The 22,994-nt window shown below is 40.6% G+C and overlaps 1 protein-coding gene across 1 annotated transcript in view; it reads left to right on the top strand.

Annotated features, from left to right (window-relative positions):
- Positions 1-22,994, top strand: part of LOC122797804 (SCO-spondin-like) — a 4,708,783-nt gene that overhangs the window by 3,596,498 nt on the left and 1,089,291 nt on the right. The window contains exon 81 of the mRNA XM_044066325.1: positions 19,308-19,474. Within this exon, the coding sequence (XP_043922260.1) occupies positions 19,308-19,474 (167 nt within the window). The remainder of the gene's footprint in view (positions 1-19,307; positions 19,475-22,994) is intronic.

The raw sequence follows: 22,994 nt of genomic DNA, 5'->3' as shown, positions 1-22,994 counted from the left end.
TTAAAATTTAAAGAAAATTTCTAATAAATTTGTGTTTATAAATGTAAATAATTAATAATTTATGGACGGAAAGGGGAAATAATATTTGAAATCATTGGAAGATAATCATAAGAAAATTTGTACAAGGTTAAAAAATTTAAGTCACCAGGACAATTAGAAAATTAAGTCATACTGAAAGGGGAAAAATGAAAAAGAATTATGTATACTTCAAGAGCAGAACAATTAAATTTTATAAGATGTGAGAATTAAGAGATATGTTGAACAAGATGAAAAATTAATAAAATAGTATGTATGAATAATAAAAGAGAAATTCAAAATAATATTTGAATAAAAATGAGAAGTTTAAAAAATTGTTTTAAAAATAATGAAGATAGTAAAGATGTAAAATAGAAAGCCCCCAAAACGTTTTATTTTATCGGAAAATAAGAGTTTAAAAAATAGAAGGGTGCTATAAGACAATCAGTGATTGCTATGTAGAAGAATAAAGTGGAAAAGGGATAGAATAAAACAAATGAGGAAATATGATAGAAGAGTAACTATGCATAAATGTGCTAGTAGATATATTGGAAATAAAAGAACTAGGAAAATTATGAACAATAGAATATTCAGAAAGAATAAAGAATATGAGAAATTTCCATAAAATGTGGGATAAAAGAATCTAAGAAAAAAGGAAATATAGTATGTATAAATTTTAAAAAAAATTAAGTAAAATTTCAATTGAATAAAATTTAAGAAAAAGGGGTCATTATGAAAATGAATGTATTAGTGGATTTTTAAGTAATTTAGGAATTATATGTATTTTTAATGAATTATGGAATGAAGAGTATATAGTGTTTATGGAAGTTTTTATTTAAGGGATAGTAATGGAAAAATTTATTATTGTTTAATCAAAAAAGGATGTAGAAGTAAGGTTTTCATTCTTTGTGGAAATAACTTTTTCGGTCTGCGGTTAAAAACAGTTTTTCTTTTCCCTTTGTTTACAGAATTCTTGGCTCTTTTCTAAATTGAAACATAGTGGTTTAGTACGAAATGATGGGAAAGTATGTGTACAAGAATTGGAAGTAAATGATTAGTCAAATATTTGGAATGCAAAAGGTAGATACAAAGTTTTTAAAAGGGAAAGTTGGAAAAGAATAATAACTTGCAAGGGCAAATTATGTATTATTAAGAAATCTTAAGGATCGTGTTAAAAATATTTGGGAGGATGGATAAAACATCCAGAGGAAAGGTTTATCCATTACCACTGATTGAGGAGTTATTCTTTCAAAAATTCAGAGGTGTTAAATCGTCAAGAAGGTAGACTTAAGGCATGACATGGGACATTTTGAGAGAAAATCTTTGAGAAATTGTTGACACAAATTCAGTGTAGATTTTCTAATTTAATGGAGTTAGAACTTAAAGATAAAAAGAAAAAAATAAAAGAAATTCACTAAGAGATAAACTTTAACTTCAATCAGCATAAAAGCATATGATTTCAAACAGAACTAAAGGCAAAAAAGAACATCATTTCGGGCCCAGTAAGTACTGAGCAAGCGACAAATGGAGAGTTCAGCTTAGAGAGCAGCATTCCCAACAATTTCGAAGGAGTTGCTCAGGCGAAATCTCTCGGAAAAGGAAGAGGCTGAAAAAAATTCTATTCAGAAAAGAGAGGCAATAGGAATTTGGAATCAGAGGGAAAATATAAGTTTTTAAAGAAAAAAATATCAAATTTGTTTGAGATATGGGTAAATTATAAGTTTAAAGAAAATAATATTACTCAGTTTAGTAATATTATTTTCAATTATATGTGAAGGAATATTTTTTAGGAAAAGTTATTTTAGGAATTTTACTCGATAAGGGGAAAGGAATTTATGTTGACTAAGGGAAAGATTTTCTTATTAGTTGAAGTAGAATCAAGTAATTTTGATTATACAAGAAGCTAAAATATTTTTCTATGTAGAAGTTTATAACAAGCTAAGCAAGTTTGATAAAAAAAAAACTAAAAAAAACTTGGGCCTTCAAGATATAAATTACAATAAGATTTATCTAAAAATGATAAAGAAAATTAGAATTCAACTTCAATTAAGAAATAGTTTTTAAATTCAAAATGAGAAATTTAAGATTGAATTTAAATTAGGAAGACAGATTAATATACAACTTTTAGAAAGTAAATAATTTAAATTGAAAGAAGGTAAATACATTATTTAAAGAACAAGTTAGCAAGTAATTGTTACAAAATATTAAAGCAAAGTTTTGCCATTATAAGACTACTAAACAAGTTTGTCTGAGAAATTTACAAGGTGTGCAATTACATAAAATTTTATATCCAGGTGTTGGTAAATACATAAACAAGGCAGTTTTTATAAACATATTGGAGTGTAAATTTTCAATATTAGGTTAGTTTAAAAATACTAAAGATAATGACTGACAATTTATTAAGTACTCTGTTAATTATATAATTATTAATTATTTGTTTAAAATAAAATTTACTTATGGAGCTTAACAATATGTAAATTTATGGGCTGTTTAATTAATAATTTGAATTTATGGGTGTTTATATTAACCATATAGATGTTTTGATTACAGTTTGTAATTTTATGGGCTTTGATTTGCACTTAAAGAAAATTTCATAGACATTTTTGATATTAAGTATGATAATTGATTATTTTTGGACGGAAAGTGGAATAATTTTTGAATTTTATAAAGGAATTAACAAATTGAGTTACATGCTAGGGGTATCAAAAGTTTAATCATACCAGGGAAAAATTCAAAGTATAGGAAGTTAAAAGAAAAGATTTAAGTAGATGTTATAGAAAATTAAATCAATATTTTAAAATTAGAGAATTAAGATAGTGATGTTAAAATAAAAATGAAATTATAAGAATGTAATTGAAAAAAAGAAATTAAAGAATTAAATGTTATTTAAATAATAGAAAATCATAAAATAATGTAAAAAATTTTTTAAAAAAATGAAAAGATATAAAAAATGTAAATTGTTTCCCATATAGTTTTAAGATTTGTATCGAGTAAAGGGAAAAAAAAAATTTAGTCGTATATAAGAGAAATTGTGATAAGGGGGAAGAATAAATATTGAGTGGAAAATGAATAGAAATTAAAAATAGGTAAATAAGTAGAAGTACACTTGGATATTCCTGTGTAGTAAAATAATTGGGAAATAAAAGAGTTGAGAAAATATGGGCAATAATTTAGCAGAGAGTTTTTAAGTCTTTAAAAGGGACTTTAAAATAAAATGTGGGGATAAAGAATTAAAAAAATTTAGGAAATAGAATGTTGAAAGATAAATTTTAAACAATAGAAAACAGTAAGAGAATTGTTATAAAAATGAAGTTAGCAAGGTATAATAGAAATATTGGGGAATTTTAATTTTAAGGAAAAGAAGGTTTGATTTAATTAATTTGAAAGGGAAAATTTTAAGGGTTTTTTGTTAGGGTTTTTAAAAAAATGAATTTTATTTAATTGTTTAATTGATTTATAGGAAATGTTAAGAGAGTATATAATGCGGATGTATTAATGGATAAAGTTTTTTTACTCTGTAAAGGCAACAGCTAGAGACGAGATTATAAGGTTTTATCAATAAATTCATCTGGGTGGAAAGTAGAGCTGTCTTTCACTGGTCTTTCTTGTGGTTAAAATAAGATCTGAAGTATGTTAGGGGTTGGTGCATTGTGGGTAATGGAGGTGCTTAAGAGCTTTTTGGTTACCGTGAACTATAGTAAAGGTTGAGTCAGATCCAAAGGTCAGATCTGAACCCAACTGTTAAGGAAGAATGAAAATGGACAGCACAGATGGAACATTATGGTGAGTGCAAAATGTTTTTTTTACCATCTTTCAAACCTGCTGCTTAGGCTGATCTGAAACTCTTAACATGGAAAACTATTTTTCTTATTGCTCAGACATATGCAAGGTGAGTCTGTAAGCTGCAGTCTCTCATGGTGGGACAACTTTACTAGATTTTTTTACAGGGTAGGGTTATGTTATGCACTAACCCCATTTTCATGCCAAAAGTGATCTCAGAATTCGCTGTCAATCAGCCTGTCAACCTCCCTGTGTTCTTCCCAGAACCTAAGTATAAGGGAGAGAGGATATTTCATACCTTGGATGTGCACCAGCTGCTCAGGTACAACCTTGACAGAATGAAACCCTTTAGTAAGGCTGTAAGGCTTTTTATTTCTTACACAGGGGCAAAGGAGGGTCAGCCTCTCTTTAAGCAAACCATTGCACAGTGGTTGTCCTCTGGTATGTTTTTTTGTTGTACTCACCATGGCAAGGCAAATCCAGGAAAGATAAAGGCATATTCAACCAGACAGGGTATTTTCCTCTTCATTGGCTTATTAGAAAGGTGTGGACTCTAGAAATATTCTAGAGGCAGCAACTTGGTCCTCTGTCCACACTTTTATGAAGCACTACAAACTGGATGCCTTTTCTAGATCCAGAGCAGGCTTCACTAGGACCATTCCCCAGGGACTTCTAGATTCTTGTCCTTCATCTTCCCAGGTTGGGTAAGTTCTTGGGATCTAACTGAATGCCAGTAAGGCAGTGTTTTAATTCAACATAGTACAGTTGCATAAGTTCTACTTACCTGCAACAGTAGATGTTTGTAGAACATACTGCCTTATTGATAGTGCCTACCCCCCTACCACCCCCCTCCCTCTTTTGCGTATACATAGTTTGGTGTTTGAATTACCATGGAGACCTGCACCGTGGCCTTTAGAGAGAGAGTGTGTGTGTGTGTGTGTGTGTGTGTGTGTGTGTGTGTGTGTGTGTGTGTGTGTGTGTGTGTTTTGATATTGGAGCAGGAGGTGTTCGCAAAGCTTGTGTTTCCATCTTCACTTCCTGCCAGACCCTAGAAAACTGAAAAAGGTCATCTCTGTGGGTTTTTAAGGCAGTCCCTGAACTGCCAGGTGATTGGTCCATCACACTCATCGACAGGCAATGGGGAGGGGCTCTGAGCTTTAATAGACTGCCAGAGGAGGGTCGCAGGGCATTACAACCTGAATGTCAATAAGACAGTGTATTCTACAAAGTTCTGCTGTTACAGGCAAGTAGGACTTATGCAAATGTACTTTATCCTTATTTTTCCCAAATCCATGCACAAAAGATAAGACAAATTTCAACATTATGTCTCTAAAGACATTTAAGTCATTCCTTATACAAAACTGATTGGAATGAGAGTAGATGACAACCTTATATTTGACCTCCACATTCAAAATAATATTTGAAAAACATCATAAACTAGGAATGCTGTATAAAAACAAGAACTTCCTCTCAATCCTCAATAAAGCCACCTTAGCAACCCCCTGCATTCTACCCTCACTTCTATATGGAGCTCCGTTATACTTACCAATCTTCAAGCTTCACTTAAAACCAACCTTGAATTATGCTACAGCAAAGTAGCAAGATACACAACAAATAAATCCTATCCTATTCACCACTGGACCTTGCTCCCTATTTGACATACATAGAGTTTGACAGTGCTCACAATACCATTTGCAGATACTCTCCACATTCTGTTCTTAGTACTAGTCCACAAAGCTACTACCCAAACAGACCCCATTACTGCAATAATAAGCAATGCCCTTCCACAAACAAACCATCAAAATTCACTGGACTAAATCTGTACTCTTGCCCTGTAGCAAAACTTGGAATTCATTTTCAGTATAAACAAGTCTATATCAAGCCACATGCCTTCAAACCTGCACTAAAAGTATTCCTATATAAGTAATTTGCTCCTGTTCCACTCCTGGTTAGAACCCTCTATACCTAGCCTAATCTTGCTTCCACAGACCATTGACTGCCAATTTTCCCTGTCCCTATCTTACTGTCTCCAACTTTTCTCTGTCCCTATCCTTAACTTCTAAGTTCAAATACTCTTCTGGTCTCTTTAAACCATATGATATATGCCATTTAACTCTGTATGCATTTTAATTCTCTACATACTCTATTTATTCTCATATATGCACTCAATTAACTTGCATTTTGGAAAGATGATTCCAGAGTTAAACCTTGCTTGCTAAATACATTGACTGTAATGAATAGGCATGTTTTTGTTACATCTAATGTTTTATTTCGTAATTTGAATATGCATGTACCTTTTCTTAATCTTACTACTTTTGGAGCTTTTCTCCCTCAGATCTCTATTAAAAATAAGTTCCTTAGGTCAGTCACACTTTCCCAGAAAACAAATGTCAAGAAATAAAATAAATAAACTTATCTGCCTGTAATTCCGAGAGTTGATGTTTATTCCTCTCCAGTGGAGAAAACATCCACAAAACTCTTTGTAAGCCATGAGTATCAGACTTTTTGTTAGGGTCTTTTTGGACAGTTCCATGAAAGACTGTCTCAACCCTCCTGTTGAGTTTGCTGCAGATTGCTGGGGCAATCCATGTAGCTTCCAGCTTTGATTTCTCATGGTGTCCATATTTCATCTTCATTCTGGTACATTTTTAAATTCTGAGGATTATAATTGAGATCCATATAATGGCAGAACTCCAAGTGCAAAAGTGGGGAAACGCATATCAACTTTTGGACACTCACTTCCAGAGGCCATACAAGTAAAAGGAAGTGACGCTGTCTGTTGGGGGATGCAGAGTAAGGCTTACAGGATGGTGATGGGGATGATAGGGTAGACAGATGAAGGGAGAAGCTGGATATAGAGAACTAATTTTAGGATATCACCATCTCAAGGAATGTAGTATTTATTTCATAGAGGAGGCAACATTTTCTTGACCTTCACTCATTTCAGATAATATTCCTGTTAAACAGAAATTTGGTTAGTTGTGCAATTTTAGCTGCCAGTTTATAACTGTTTATACTATAAATGGGCCATTGAAGGTTGAGGAATATGAAGACCTGTGCCACAGTTGCTAACATTGTGTTTTATGTATTACTCAAGAATGCAAAATCAGTAATTCATGAGAAATAGTTGTAGATGCTTTTAGATATTTCTATGTGCCAGAAACTGACATCCCTACCCTAACTTCAGGAAAATATATCAGCTAGCCCTAAAAAAATACACTTTACTCAGCTGCTTTTACTGTAATTGTGTTCTTCCTACTTTATTATCTTATTTTGCCTTGCTGCTTGCTCTTAAGTGTTGAAGTGATTTGATTCTGTGTATTTATTACTGCTTTTAGCTTGATTAAATTTGTCTGCTAGCATTTTGGTTTTAGCACTTGGGCTTTAGGCCAGTTATTTTAGATTTAAGAAGTTTTTTGTGGTCTATACTCTTGTGGACATACCCTTATCAAAACCCTCTCTCCATAAGTCCATCCAAGTTTCAGAACACTATGTCTAGACAATTCCCATCAATTTCTCCTGCCAGCCTGGTTGACATGGGTATACAGAGACAGTGCACCAACTGCTTTATGTTCACTGGCAACCCTCTTCTCCTAGCACATTATTTTTCTACTTGTGAGACATGCATCTATGTCAGTAGCCTAGAATCCATGCTGTCTCGTGTCACAGTCAGTACTCCTGACAAAGAGGAGACTGCCAGCACAAACACCACACCACCCACATCACATAGCCAATCACAACACACACACCTATGCAGAGGCCCTTAATAAAAACTTACCTATACAGCAGAGACCTGCAAAACACATTTACAGACATTCCACACACAACACCAAATACATCACAGACAGCAGACAACACACCAATGTCTCACAAACACAGCCCATAAGGCATAACAATAAACTCACATAGCCCATAAAGCACAATAATAAACCAAACATATTAGTCATTGGCGACTCAATTGTGAGACACACTGATGTCCCCCTCACCAGGCTCAACAAGGAGAAGATCATGGTCAGTTGTCTGTCAGGTGCCAGAATCTGCCACATCATGCACGCACTTAAGTCTCTCCACAACAGGTATAAGTATGACTCTGTCATTGTTCATGATGGTGTGAATGATTTGAGACGTACCTCCATGGACTATATGAAGAGAGACCTGATTGAGCTCTCAGAGTTTGTGTCCCAGGCAGGTATGACCCTAGCCCTAAACAGCATCTTACCTTCACCGAGAATGATACCACAATACCAACAAAAAATAATTGACTTCAACAATTGGCGTAGGTTCTGGTGTCATTCCAAGGGGAGCCAGTATCTGTCTGCCTGGGATGACATGGTTGACAGGCCTCGATGCTTTACCAGTAATGGCCTCCACTTGTCACCCCTGGATTCAGGATTCTGGCCAAGGCTCTTGCCTCCCCCCTTTGTGCCTTTTTTAGGCAATATCCCAAGGTCAAATCTTCCAACATAAAAGATCTGTCAAAAAGCAAACTGAAGGTCAGGCTGCTTAACGCTAGGAGCCTTAACCTGAAAATGCAATCACTGGAGGCTCTCCTTGCACTGGAAGATGCCGACATCTGTGCAGTCACAGAAACTTGGTTCAAGGCTGCGGAGAGCACCCCTGCCTTACCAGGCTATACCTCATTCCACACATTCCAACCCCAAAATGAGGTTGGGAAGACTAAAGGTGGTGGAGTCTCTATTTTCATTAAAAACAAGCACTACTCCAGGTGCAACTGACAATTGGCAAGACACCCATCCAGGTTGTAGCCAGCTATAGACCCCCTCCATGTCTCAGGACACCCACTCCTCCTACCTGGACCTACTTGACTCCATCAAGGTACCCCCTAACATCCTGATCCTTGGTGACTTCAACTACCCCACCATAGACTGGGTGAACTATTTCTGCTTTAATGCACTCACCCAACGATTGCTTGACTTCATCAGTTCTAACGCACTAGACCAGCTTGTCTTATCCCCCACAAGGGGAGATAACATTCTAGACTTGGTTCTTACCAACGTGGGTGAACACTGCACCACCCCCATAGTAAGTTCTTCCCTGTTGAGATTAGACCATCGGTCTGTCTCATTCGAAGTTTCTGTCATGTCCGGCCACCCCACCCAGCCATAACCAAGCTAAAAAACTTCTGAAATGCTGACTACAGCCTTCTAAGGGAGAGTATCAGTAGCTTCCCACCACCGCCCCCTCAGAGGATGCAGACAATTATGCTGAGCAGTACATCAGTGCAGTATACAAGCACCTGTACAACAGCATGGACATACTGAACAGAACTAAAACCTGCTCCTCAAGGAAACACAAACCTATCTGGTGGGTATTCTTGATCAACAAGCTTTACAACAAAAGGAAGAAACTGTTGTCCAAAGGTAAAAAAACACAAATTCCAATTTGGAAAAACTCCCTCCTTAGCCTCAGTAAGCAAATTAGATCACTAGTGAAAACCTCCAAAGCCAATTGTGAATCAAAACTAGCCTCCGAAACAAAGAGTAACCACAAAGCCTTTTTCAGTTACATCAGGACCCTCCATGGCAAAGACCAGGTTTGTTCCGTATTAGTTCTTAACAGTATCACTTACACTGATCCTGTTGACTTAGTCAACCTGCAAACTTCCCCCCTAAAAGCCCCATTTGACATCCCCGATACTTGTCCCACACCTCATATCTCCATAGATCAAGTGTTAAAGGCCCTATCCAAGGCAAAGGACACAGCTTCCATGGGACCTAATAGTATCCCAGGCTGTATTCTGCACCATCTTCAGCAAGAACTAGCCTTGCCATTGAGCACTCTATTCAACCATAGCCTAAGTACAGGCTTCATTCCAGCAGAGTGAGGAACTGCCATTGTTATCCCCTTGCACAAAGGTGGTGCCACTACTGACCCTGAAAACTATCGCCCCATTAGCTTGACAAGTCTGATCTTTAAGACAATGGAGAGTATTATTATAGACCTCATAAACAAGGACATAGGCAATCTCCAAGCACTTGACCCCACCCAGTTCAGTTTCATCAAGGGCAGATTTTGCCTGTTGAACCTGGTTGACTTTTTTGAGACTGTCACCAAAGCCCTGGATGAGGAAAAGTAAGTATGTACAGCTTATCCTGACTTGGCCAAAGCGTTTGACACAATCCCCCACACAGGCATCATCGAAAAGCTAACACAACTTGGTGTAAATCCCTATCTCATCAAGTGGGTGGCCAACTGGCACACTGATAGCACCCACAAGGTCAAAATAGGTACCTCCACCTCTGACAGCAGACCTGATACTAGTGGTGTCCCCCAAGAATCTGTCCTGGGACCCCTACTGTTTGGCATCTACTTCTCAGAGGTCCAGGCAAAGACAAAAGGCCTGTGGTTGACCAAGTTTGCTGACAACTGTAAGTTGGGTGCTGTCATTGACTCCCCAAATGATGTTAGCATACTACAAGAGGGTCTGACAGCAACAAATGACTGGTGCCAAAGTCAAAGTCTTAAGTTAAAAGCAGAAAAATGTATGATCATACCATATGGCAAAAAACATGGATGTTAAGTTGTCAATCTCGCCTTCATTCTTGCTGGATGGGTTCGGAGCCGATCCTCGGCTCCGACTCGGCACTTGCTAAGCTCGAGAGCTAATTTTACCAGCTCGAGGCAACCCTATATCCCATGATGCAAGGCGGAGACTACCCAGATCTCGTTTGCCGCTTCGCTAACGAGGTGCCTCTTTTACCAGCTCTAGGTAAGTTTTTCTTATAATAAGACTTTTAGTCTCATCCCTTTTATTTTTCATAACTATAGTAGTTTTGTGAACTTTAACGCTTATTTTAACCCCATTCCCGTTAGTGTTCCCTTTTTTTCGGGTTATTTATCCCCTTCCCTAGGTTAGGCCTTAGGCCTTTCCCTTTCCTAAAATTTTTCCTGTCAGGGATTTTTGTGTCTGTTTGAGTGTTGTATCCCTGTTAAGTTTAGATTTTTGGATTGGGTGTTATTTGTGTTTGTGTGTTTGTGTTTTTTCCTGTCAACTTGTGTTCCCTCGACACAGCTATGTCGAAGGACACAAAGGTCTCAGGCTTCAAGAAGTGTGACTCGTGCTGTCCGAAGATGTCTCTGACAGACGGTCACACTTCTTGTGTTTACTGCCTGGGACCTCTGCACCTGCAGGACTCTTGTGCTATCTGTCATGCCTTCAGCCCAAGAGTCCTGCAGGAGCGCAGAAATAAGTTAATATTGAGGGGCTTATTAAAGCCTGAGAGCTCCCCGACTAAGTAGGCTCCGGGGAAGCCCTCGAAACCTGTTAAGCCTTCGGCTACAAGTTCCAAGCCATCGGCTACTGGTTCATCTTCTTTAGTGTCGAGATCGGCTCCGGCCGGAGCCGATCCTTCCATGCTAGAAGTCACAGTATCGGTTCCATCCGGCGCCGATACTGCCAGATCTGGACACTCAGTGTCGGCTCCAGCTGGAGCCGACATATCCTCGGCTCCTTCGGCTCCACCTATCTCTAAAAAGAGATCTCGATCCCCCTCATTAGAATCGATACGTTCGGCTCCGAGATCACCGTTGCTCTCGGAGCGGAGCCGTTCTTCTCGGTCGTCCAGGCTGTCTGATCACGACCTCGAGAGAGTGGTGAGTAGACTATTAAAGTCTCAGGCATTGGCCCAAATGCTCCATAGCCCGTCTCAACAGACGGTAGCTATTTCACATCCACCTAACATTCCTCCTTCGACTTTCTTACAGAGCTCGAAGCCGGAGCTCCTTGGAGCCATGACTGTTGTAGCTTCGGAGCCGATACCACCCCTTTCGGCTCCGTCGTCCTCTGCTCCGATTTCCTCCTTGAGGCCTTCATTGGAGGGATCCGGGCATCTGGTCTCTCGTCGGCTCCGAGGGGGCGAGTGGCATCGGACCCTTGTCCGACCCCGTTCTCCCTCTCGGGGCTTTGGCGTTGGTGAGCTCAGCCCCGACATCTGCCTCGGAGCCTTCCCTCTCGGTGAGGCCTGGAGTTCCTATCTCTTCGGAGCGGGAACCTTCTGGTCTCTCTGATGGGGGAGCCTTCGAGGTGATGAGGAGTGTACTAGCCCCTGGGCGTAGTCAACGGTCAGTTCCATCAGCTCCTCCCACTACAGTGCCTGCTGACGTCTCTTCCCACTCTCTTGCTCCCGGACTCAGAGATCCAACGCCTCAGGTTTCCCCATTGGGAATATCCTCCTCTTCCGAGGCTTCTCCTGATCCGTCAGGTGAACCTCCACGTAAAAGGAAACATCTAGACTCCCCCGAGTCTATTACATCTGATACTGACTTGGATGAGTCGGAGGGATCCCCAAGGTCCTCCTCTGAGGATGTCTCTTTCTCAGACATCCTTGAACTCCTTAAGCAGAGGGGGAACTGGCCCTCCCTTAATCCTTCCGAGGACGAGTCAGTATACCTGGAGGCATTCGGATCTCGACCCTCCACCTCTTGGTTGTCTCCGCCTTTCGACCCTCTTATGGATGTAGTGGCTCGGAAGGCGTGGATGGCCCCGGATTCGGTGGAACCTATTCCTAGGAGGCCTTCTAAATTTATTACGGCCCCACCAGATAGGCAGTATTTGACAAAAGGTGTCCCGGTTGATGCCATGGTGGTGGCTGCAGCCACCAAGAAGGAACTAGCTGATCCTTCAGTACCTGTCCATCCTCCTAACAAGGATTCTAGGACTATGGACAGGTACGGCAAGCGGATTTTTTCTTCAGCGACCTTTGCCATGCGATCGCTGAACTACTTGTGTCACTTCACCCGCCTTCAAAGAGATGTTCTTAAAGAGTTGGGAGAAGTTTTACAGGATCCGTCAGCTGCTGGGTCTCAGGATAAGATTAGCTCACAGCTAGGAATCCTTAACTCCATCGTTAACTCCTCCATGCGGCTCATTTCTTATGCAGTCGATGGAGCGAGTAGGGCCGCAGGCACAGGAGTGGCTTTAAGGCGTCAGTCCTGGATGCGGCTTTGTAATTTTGCAGACCCCTTCAAGGCGTCCTTCACAAACTCCCCTTTTGATGGTTCGACCTTGTTCGGGCCCCAAGTGAAAGACACTTTGACTAGATGCGAACAAGATGGCAAGACTCTTTCTGCCGTAGGAGTCCATTTCTCCACCCCTTCAAGACCTTACCCAAAAGGTCAGAAGGGAGGGAAAATATGGTTCCGCAAATCTCAAGGAGTCACGCCTGATGCACGAGGTCAGTTTACCCCCAGAGGCAGAGGGGGTAACAATAACAGACGCCCTAGGGGCAGAGGGGGTCCGCAGAATCAGGGTAGCAGAGAGCCTCTTTCTGACAAACCCTTCCAGCATCCCTGAGATGTTGCCCGATTGTCCACCTTCGGAGGCAGTCGGGGGAAGATTATTGCTGTACCCAATAGCCTGGCTTTCCCTTTCTCAAGACAAATGGGTACAGTCGATTATATCTGAGGGTTACAAAATTCCCTTTATTCAAACCCCAATTCAGCAAAAGGGAACCCTTCCAGACGTTCCACCCGGTCTAAGGGAACTAGCAGTACCAGAGATATCAAGACTGCTAGCAAAAAGAGCCATCCAGCCAGTCCCAGCAGACCAATAGGATCCGGAATCTACTCAAGGTTCTTTTTAGTTCCAAAAAAGACAGGGGACTGGAGACCAATATTAGATCTGAGCAAACTAAACAAGTTTGTAAAGAAAACAAGATTCCGGATGGTCACGCTTCAGTCCATTCTACCCTTTCTGGGCAAGGACAATTGGATGTGTTCGGTAGATCTTCAGGATGCGTGCTATCACATAAAAATTCACAGGCGCTTCAGAAGATTTCTCCGCTTTCGGCTGGGGACCAGTCACTTCCAATTCAGGGCCCTGCCCTTTGGACTCACTACAGCCCCCAGAGTGTTCACCAAATGTATGGCAGCGGTTACGGCTCACCTGAGACGTCAAGGATTCCAGATGTTTCCATATCTAGACGACTGGCTCCTCACTGCCACCACCAGGCATCAACTTCTCCAGGCCAGAGATTACACCATTCACATTTGCAGAGGGCTAGGGATTTCTATAAATTTCGAAAGATCTGCCTTGTCGCCTTGTCAATCTATTACTTTTATAGGCGCAAAATTGGACACCGTACAACTTTCAGCAAAGTTAACAGACCAAAGGATCTTGGACATTCAAAGTCACGTCCAGGTGATTCTTCTCAGCTACAAAATTCAGGCCAGATTTGCTCTGAAAGTATTGGGTCTTATGGCGGCCGCCATAACACTTCTTCCCTTCGCCCATTTTTACATGCGTCTTCTACAATGGATGCTATTCGCTTAATGGTCCTTTCAACAACTACCCATGCGTCACAGGATCATAATCACTCCAACTTGCAAAAGGCATCTGACCTGGTGGATATCGTCCCCTCAAGTCCATCAGGGCAGACCCTTTGTTCCTCCTGCCCCGGTCGCCACGGTTACATCGGACGCCTCCCTGATCGGGTGGGGGGGGGCATTATCAGGGCAGGATGGTCCATGGCACTTGGCAACCTTACAAATACCATCTGCACATAAATGTCCTAGAGATGAGAGCAGTGCTTTTAACGTTGCAAGCCCTCAACGACTCTCTTCCCCTGGGAACTATTGCAGTCCAAACGGACAATATGTCCGTAGTGTGGTATATCAACAAACAGGGCGGAACCAAGTCCTATCCACTGTGTCGAGAGGCTCTCAGACTTTGGCAATGGGCAATCTCTTCTCAGCGGTTTCTGATAGCAACGCATATCCCCGGGAAATCCAACATCATAGCGGACAGGTTGAGCAGAGCTATTCTCATGCCTCACGAGTGGTCTCTCAAACAATCAGTGACGGAAGAGATTTTTCAGGAGTGGGGCCTTCCTTGCTGCGACCTTTTGCTACACCTCAAAACAGCAAATGCCCAGACTTCTTCTCTCTCTTCCCCCTTCCAGGCCATCCCCCCAGAGACGCTCTAACCCAAGATTGGCCCCCGGGGCTTCTTTATGCCTTCCCCTTTCCGCTGATACCTCAAGTAATTCAGAAAGCAACCGCCTTGAGAGCCAAGTTGATTCTCATTGCCCCTTATTGGCCTCGACAGATATGGTTTCCGTTCCTACATCATTATCTCTTGGTACAGCCATGGCATCTGGATCCGGTTCCAGATCTTCTGACCCACCAGTCGGGGCAGCTGCACCAATCCATACCTTCTCTCAACCTCACTGCTTGGTTGCTCCACTTCCATCCTTAGCCAGGCTTCCTATGATTTCTAATCCCGTCCGGGATATCATAGTAGCTTCCCTAAAATCTTCTACCAGAAGGATTTACACTAGTAAATGGCAACGTTTCTCCTTCTGGGCAAAAGCTAGGAACATAGACCCCTATACTGCTCCGATTCATTCGGTCTTGGACTTCCTAGCTGAGATTTTTCATTCAGGATCCTCTTCCTCCACAGTAAAAGTTCAGCTGGCAGCCATTTTGAATTTTCATATAGGCCTTTTGGACCACAACATTATGTCACATAAATTTTGCAAGGCATTCCTTCGAGGTATCTTTTTACTTAAACCTCCAATTAGAGACCCCCCACCACAGTGGGATCTAAATTTAATTTTAACATCCTTGATTCTCCCCCCTTTCGAACCTGCGGCTACCTGTTCGTTGAAATTTCTTTCTTGGAAGACACTCTTTCTAGTCACCATTACTTCTGCCAGGAGAGTATCTGAGCTTCATGCTCTCTGCATTTGTTCTCCCTACTTAATTTTCCACAAAGACAGGGTATCTCTAAGGACTAATCCGTCTTTCTTACCCAAAGTGGCATCGCAGACGAACCTAAATCAATCCATTGATCTTCCAGTGTTTTTCCCAAATTATTCTGATTGAGCGGAACAAAAATTACATTGTCTTGATGTTCACCGCCAGCTCAGATATTATCTAGACAAAACTAAACATTTTAGGAAATCTGATCAACTGTTTCTATCCTATGCAGAGAACAGGAAAGGCCTTCCAGTTTCCAAGGTGACTTTATCTAGATGGCTGTCTTCTGTGATTACTTACATTTATCAGCTCAGAGGCAAAGAGTTGATTTCTAGGCCAAAAGCCCATTCTACCAGAGCTCTAGCTACATCTACAGCTTTTCAGGCTAGACTTCCAATAGACACTATTTGTGCAGCAGCCACATGGGCCTCTCCTCATACCTTTGTTTCACATTACAAATTAGACTTGGCCTCCATAGACAGAGCGAATTTTGGTTCCACCATTCTCAAGAGTCTGTTCCATTGAGCCACCCAGGATAGAGGTGCTAGGGACGTGGTCCCATCCAGCAAGAATGAAGGTGAGATTGACAACTTAGCATTAAGAAGTTATGTACCTACCATAACGTTCCATGTTAGTTGTCTTCTCTCGCCTTCTTTCTTGCGTCCCGCCCTCCATCCCCCTAGCCTGGTCTGACCGAGAAGATTATGCCTCTTCTATTAAGAGGCTTTATCCTTTTTTCTAGCTAATCAGCTTCTAGTGTCACTAGATTAGGTTGATCCTTTTCAGAGGATTATGATGATTATGATTGTCATTTTTAGTATTGTTACTTTTCTTCCTCCTTTACAGTTGGAAGAATATATTCCTAATTTCCTTAGCTACCAAACGAGATCTGGGTAGTCTCCGCCTTGCATCATGGGATATAGGGTTGCCTCGAGCTGGTAAAATTAGCTCTCGAGCTTAGCAAGTGCCGAGTCGGAGCCGAGGATCGGCTCCGAACCCATCCAGCAAGAAAGAAGGCGAGAGAAGATAACTAACATGGAACGTTATGGTAGGTACATAACTTCTTAATCCTACTGTTTACCATATCCACGGCAACCCCCTAAGCACACAACCTGTGGTGAGAGACCTGGGTACACAGGTTGACAACAATTTCACATTCAAGTATCATGTAGTGGCAATGGTCAGAAAAGCCTTTTACTTGGTTCATCTCATAAGTAAAGGTATTGCATCCAGAAGAAAGGAGGTTATTACCTTTCTGTACTCCTCCCTCATTAGGCCAATAATTGAGTACAATACCCCATTTGGTATGTACCTCTCCAAACACCTGCACCAACTAGAAAGGCCACATAAAAACCTCATAAAGAGAATCCATGGCCCAACACCTGACCTATGTGGACAGGCTCAAATCACTATCCCTCTACTCGGTATCATACAACTTGCTCAGAGGTGATCTGTATCTTGCCTACAAGGCAATCTTGGACCCTGCCCTACTAGAGATGCTCCATATCCATAAGTCTAACTCCTCACACATTACCAGATTGAAAGACCTAAATCTAATATGCAACATTAACAAAAGCTGCTGGAGAGACAGGTGTGTCTCCTAGAGGTAGCCCTGTCTCTGGAATAGACTGCCCATACATGTCAAACAAAGTACGCCACTGACCCTCTTCAAGCACAACCTTGATGAGTGGATGGGAAACCACAAATTTGTCCCAGGTGTTCCACCTGTTTCCCTCACGGACAGGGGTGACAGGTGCTGACTGAGGTTTCCGTTTTTGGGGATAAACTCTTGGCTAGGCTTGTAAGGGTCCCAGGGCCATTAGCCTAGTAAACTCCTGTGATCCTACGATCCTATGTACTGTTTTTTATGTTTTTCCAAACATAAGTAATTAGCAGTAAGAACGGAAATTAGGTTATTTTTTTATTGTGATTAGTTCTAGACAGCATCCAAGAGAGATGGCTAATGATAAATCAAGTGCTGGTAAGCTCGTGTGTGTGTGTGTGTGTGTGTGTGTGTGTGTGTGTGTGTGTGTGTGTGTGTGTGTATGTGTGTTTGTGTGTGCATTTATGTTTGCATGCATGTATACATGTGAGGGGAATGAGTTACCAAGACATTTCAGTGCATGGCTATTTAAGTGCTGTAATTTTGCATAAATCTCTGTATTACCATATGCTACATTAAACTTTTGAGTATGGTAGTAAGCATCATCTGAATAATTACAGCTAAGTCATCATGTAGACATTGGTAACAACCAACTTGGAGTGACACCGGTAAACATGCATGCAAATTAGTATGTATAACAATTTATAAGAGATTTAACAAGAACCATTACACTGGATTCCCAGAAAGTGAATGTGATTCACTAGGTTCTTGTGAGAAGAATGGCTGGTTTGAATAATGCCTATTCATTGTGACTTGCATTGTAGGAATGACGTCCAGTTTACATAGTGCCCATTCTAGCACCTTATAATGTATGCTTTTCCATATCACTCTAGTTCAGGGCTACATCGTTACTAGCCCTGCTAACAAAGCTTGGTTCCTAGTATTGCCATTCTGTCCTCTGCTCTAGCTTATGTTGTTTTTTGTGCTGAAAAGGCATGAACTAAAGCTCAGTCAGTAGTGATTTGTACCCATCTAACTGGACATGTTAATGTTTATGAAATACAAATTACAGACCTCAGTAAAGCCTCTCCTCTTCCATGAGTTTGGAAATAGCAAATGCTATTATTTGTGCAGCCATGATTTTACATTGGATATGCATTGGCTTGTGTCAGTGCAACAGCATTTGACATATTTTTTCACTTGTCCCCTCAGGAAATGTAGTTATCTCAGAAATATTACTAGAAATACATTGCTATGCCCCCAGCATCGACCTTCATATTGCCAGGTAAATTGTCTGCATGTTCTCCCATTGTCATTCATTTACTGCGGACTGGCAAAGACACTGTCGGCAAAATCCCTGCATGCCTAGTGATGAGTCCATCGTTCCTTAGGGAAGTACAGTCACATGACAGAGCAGATGACTCTTACAAACATGGATCATCGTGTAACTTCAGTCACAGATAATGCATTAAAGTAAATATGCATGCTGGTGACATAGTAGGTGTTATTGAATGTCTGTCGGTACATATGAAGTTGATTTCACAGAATGAGTGTACACCAGTGTAAGCATGAGATTGTTGAAATGATGACAGCTAGGAAGAAGCAAGTACATGTATAAATTATTTTAATACTATAAGTCTGGATTTGATTAGTAATCATAATAAAATGAAAGTACTGAGAATTACATGTGACACAGTTTGTTTGTAATTTAGAAAAATAGGACAGTGGTGGATAAACAAAGTATTCTTAACAAAGAAACCAGTGTAATTAGCTTGTAAAGGAAATATAGTTGCCTGATTAAACTTCATGAAATGCATTGAGTGTGAATTCAAATATCTCTGATACATGCATGTAAGATTGAGTAAATATGTTTGTAACCTTTTGTTTATATTTTCATGTTGGTTAAGAAAGGCACCGATTATGGGAAGTGTATAATATAACATTTTCTGTTCTGAGAAAAAGTACATTTTTCTACATGATTGGAATCTATAAATGACCAGTTTCATCATTAATTCCTTTGCACCATTCAGAACAAAGCTAGTGTTTGATATAATTTGAAGTTTGTAAGACATACTTAACTGGCTTTCAACATATTTGCAATCACTAAGCTGAACCCCACTACCCCCTTTTCCTATTTGTCTGTCTGAGCACTTCATTTGTATTCTGCTTTGTGACTATTTTTTACCTGCAGAGGTAGGCTGCCCAACTGACCGTCTTTACCGAGAATGTGTGGATGGAGAAGGCTGTCCTTATAGTTGTGACCACCTGACCCACAAGATGGACTGCTTTTCCGATGGCTGTGAGGAGGGATGCCACTGTCCTGTTGGCACGTATATCTACAGGGATTCTTGTGTCAAGGTAACATTTTTATTCAGCTATAATATCTCAATTTTATATGAATATCTCAAGTAATATAAAGAAGACTATATTAGAAAGCATTTTGTATCTGGAAAATAATCAGCATGTTTTATAGTGAATGAGCTGGTGTTGATAATGGTGGGCCTAAATGTACATACCAGCAGAGACAGACTAGAATGAGGACTGCTGGGATCAATTATGTGCGACAACAGAAAAAAAAAATGAGAGGCCATTCTAGACTTCTTTCTGTCAAATGGCTTGATGGTAACCGACATATGGTTCAGCAAGAATGTCAGTCACATGATTACATACAAGACTGGCCAACATGCAAGTCTATTAGACTTCCTGTTAGTAAGAAAAAGGGCCTTGGGGTAGAACCAGAGATTACTAATCCACCACAGTGAAACAGCCCACAGCGTAAACTGGTGACCACAATTAGCTATAAACAATGTCAGAAAAGAGACTAAGGTCAACAAAGACTGGGATGAAGAATTGGAAGTTGACTGGAGTGAAAGTGCAAGCATTCAAGGAAATATTAAGGGCTCTAGCATCTCAGGAAGAAGAGGAAATAACTGGAGTTGGAAAACAATGGCAGCATCTCAAACAGCATCCATGAAGACTATAGAAAACATATGCAGCCAGGTCAGGTGTGAAAATAAGATGAAAAAGGAAAGCTGGAGGTAGAATTTAGAAGTTCAGGAAGTCATCAAAAGAAAGAAGGAATGCAGGAAAAAGTGGGAAATAGAAAAGATGGACCAGTCTAAGAAGTAGTACTGGATAGCTAATAAAGAGGCTAAGAGTTGTCACAGTAGCAAAAAACAAGGCATCAGGAGCACTCTGCCTGCTTCTGGAAGTGACTCAGTACATGGAACAAAGAAACTCTTTCAGGTAGGTTGCAAGGCATATATATTCATAAGGGATGCCAACAACAACCTGCTTACTGATCCACAGGACATTAAAGGCAGACAGAAGAATTACTTTTGGCAATTTCTGAATGAAGTAAACCCCACAGAAGCTGTACTGCCCAATACACAGCCTACAAGGAAAGGGGAAGATGATCCCACCCCAGAAAATGTAAGAACTGCGCTAAGGAAAATGAAGTCAGGAAAAGCACTAGGTTCATATGAGGTCATTTCAGACATGATTAAGATATTAGGGAAGTTTGGGGTGAAATAGTTCCAGAGTGTACTCATAACAATATAGAAAAAAGACACCCCAGATGACTGGAAAATAAGTATTCTAGTGTCTTTGTTCAAGAAAAAAGTGGATATTCACAACTCTGTGCAGTATAAAGTTATCAGACTCTTGTCACAGTGCATTAAAGTACTGGAAAGGGTGATTGGTAAACAAATTCAGAGAGTAGTAGAAAGTAAAATGGGAGATGTGCAGCTCAGATTTGGATCAAGATGCAACATAACTGACCTGATTGTTGCAGTGATACAGACAGTTGAGAAGAAGCTAGAGAGGAGGAAAGAGTCCTGCTGGGCATTCCTAGACGTGGAGAAAACATGTCAAGATCCCAAGAAAGCTGATTTGGGCAATCCTACAATAGTTTGATGTCGCAAAATTATTAGTAGAATTAGTGCAGGCTATGTGCAAGGATCCGATGAACAGTGTCTAGACATTCAAGGTTTCCTCTTGGGAGTGGTGATGGTGGCGGTGGTGCATCAGGGTTCTGCTATGAGTCCACTGCTGTTCATACTGTTGATGGACTATATTTGTAAGCAGGTTAGAGAGGACAGATCAACAAAGCTGCTGTATGCAGACAATGTGGTATTGCATGCAGACTCTGTACAGAAACTTCAACAGATGGTAGGGAATAGAATGCAAAACTGAAAGCTCATGGGCTAAAAATGAGTACAGACAAGTCAGCTGTCATGGCAGCAAATGGGAGAAATCAGAAGAAACTGAGAAGCGAAACAGAAAGCTAAATGGTGGAACAGGTCAACAGCTTCAGGTATGTGGGACTGATGATTGAGGAGACATGAAACCTGAATAAGGAGATCATAACTAGAAGCAGAGGGGTGGCATGAAGTGTCAGTGGTCATGAGTGAGTGACAGAAGAATGCCAGAGTAGGTGAAAAGTAAGGTATACAAAATAGCGGTGCAACTAGTACCTTTGTATAGTACAGAAACCTGGGCAGTGAAGGCAGAGAAGTTGAGGAAGCTGAAGGTGATGGAGATGAAATATCTGAGAAGAGTGGTATGCCTCACCCTGTGGAATATATGAAGAAATTATGATATCAGAGCAGAAGTCAAAGTAAGTCTACTTGCACAGAAGTTCAAAAAGAATAGATCATGATGTTTCAGACACGTGATTAAGAAAACAGAAGATGATTTTGTGAAGATGATTTGGGAGACATCTGCAACAACTGGAAAGGCCACAGAAATACCTCACTAAAAGAATCACAGGCCTAAAGCAGATGCCCTACGCTGACGACCTTAAAAAACTCCAGCTATACTCTGTCACATATCGTCTACTCAGAGGCGATCTCTGCTTAACATACAAGGCCATGTCAAACCCAGAGCTGTTGGACATGCTACACTTAAAGAAATCCCAATCCCTCAGAGCCACACGCTCCAGGGATCTAAACCTTGTCATCACAATAAACAAAACATGCTGGAGGGATAGGTTCTTGATCCAGAGACTCCCCATACTCTGGCATGGACTGCCCATACATGTCAAGCAGAGCGCCTCCTTGGGCCCTCTTCAAAAGGAACCTTGACAATTGGATGGGAGAAAGGAAATTCACCCCGGGGATCACGTTAGTCACCCTGCTAGACAAGGGTCCAGGGAAGTAAATAGTGTGGGAAGAAATAGCCAGGAAATTGTTATGGCTAGGCTTGTATAGGCCCTAGGGCCGATAGCCTAGTACCAACCTATGAGAGACAGGAACAAAGCAAGAGGAAACAACGATGTTCAGCAGTGATATGAGTGAATTGCTAGACAGAAGACCTGTGACAATTAGGCATGACTGTCAAAGAAGGTAAGATAGTGACATTCAATCAAAAGAGGTAGCAACAATTGACACAACACCCTGACCCCATGTAGAAAAAGGAAAAAAGGTGGATGATGATGAAGATGAAATCGTACTGTAGTCTGTGAAATAAATACCCTTCACTTGTGAGCTAATGGTGATATGCATAGCTTAGAGTCAGACTGATGCTATGCAGGTAGTAATACAAGCACTCAGGGGCACAAATCTTTCTGCTATTCTGTATTTGAATATTTGGAAAGCTTCCTATTTGTGGTTTCCTTCTGTTGTATGACTTTCAAAACAAAACAAAGAAATAAATGAAATATTTTTTTTTCCTAACATTTCAGCCATAAATTAGAATCTCATATCTTCCGAGAGAACGTAAATATAAATAAATGACCTCATAACTGACAAGCAAGAAATGGTAAACAGATATGGTACTGGGTATTTTTTTACATAATTTATTTATTTTATTTATTTTACATTTGTTAACCGGGGGTGTCTGACTGAGCCGAAAAGGCCCTTTTTCAGCAGAGGCCCGG

The sequence above is a fragment of the Protopterus annectens genome, chromosome 3.part1, assembly GCF_019279795.1.
Source record: "Protopterus annectens isolate FY-2018-M chromosome 3.part1, PAN1.0, whole genome shotgun sequence".
Taxonomy (NCBI): Eukaryota; Metazoa; Chordata; order Ceratodontiformes; family Protopteridae; genus Protopterus; species Protopterus annectens.
The sequence above is the reverse complement of the archived record's forward strand: the minus strand, read 5'-3'. Positions and strand labels throughout refer to the sequence as shown.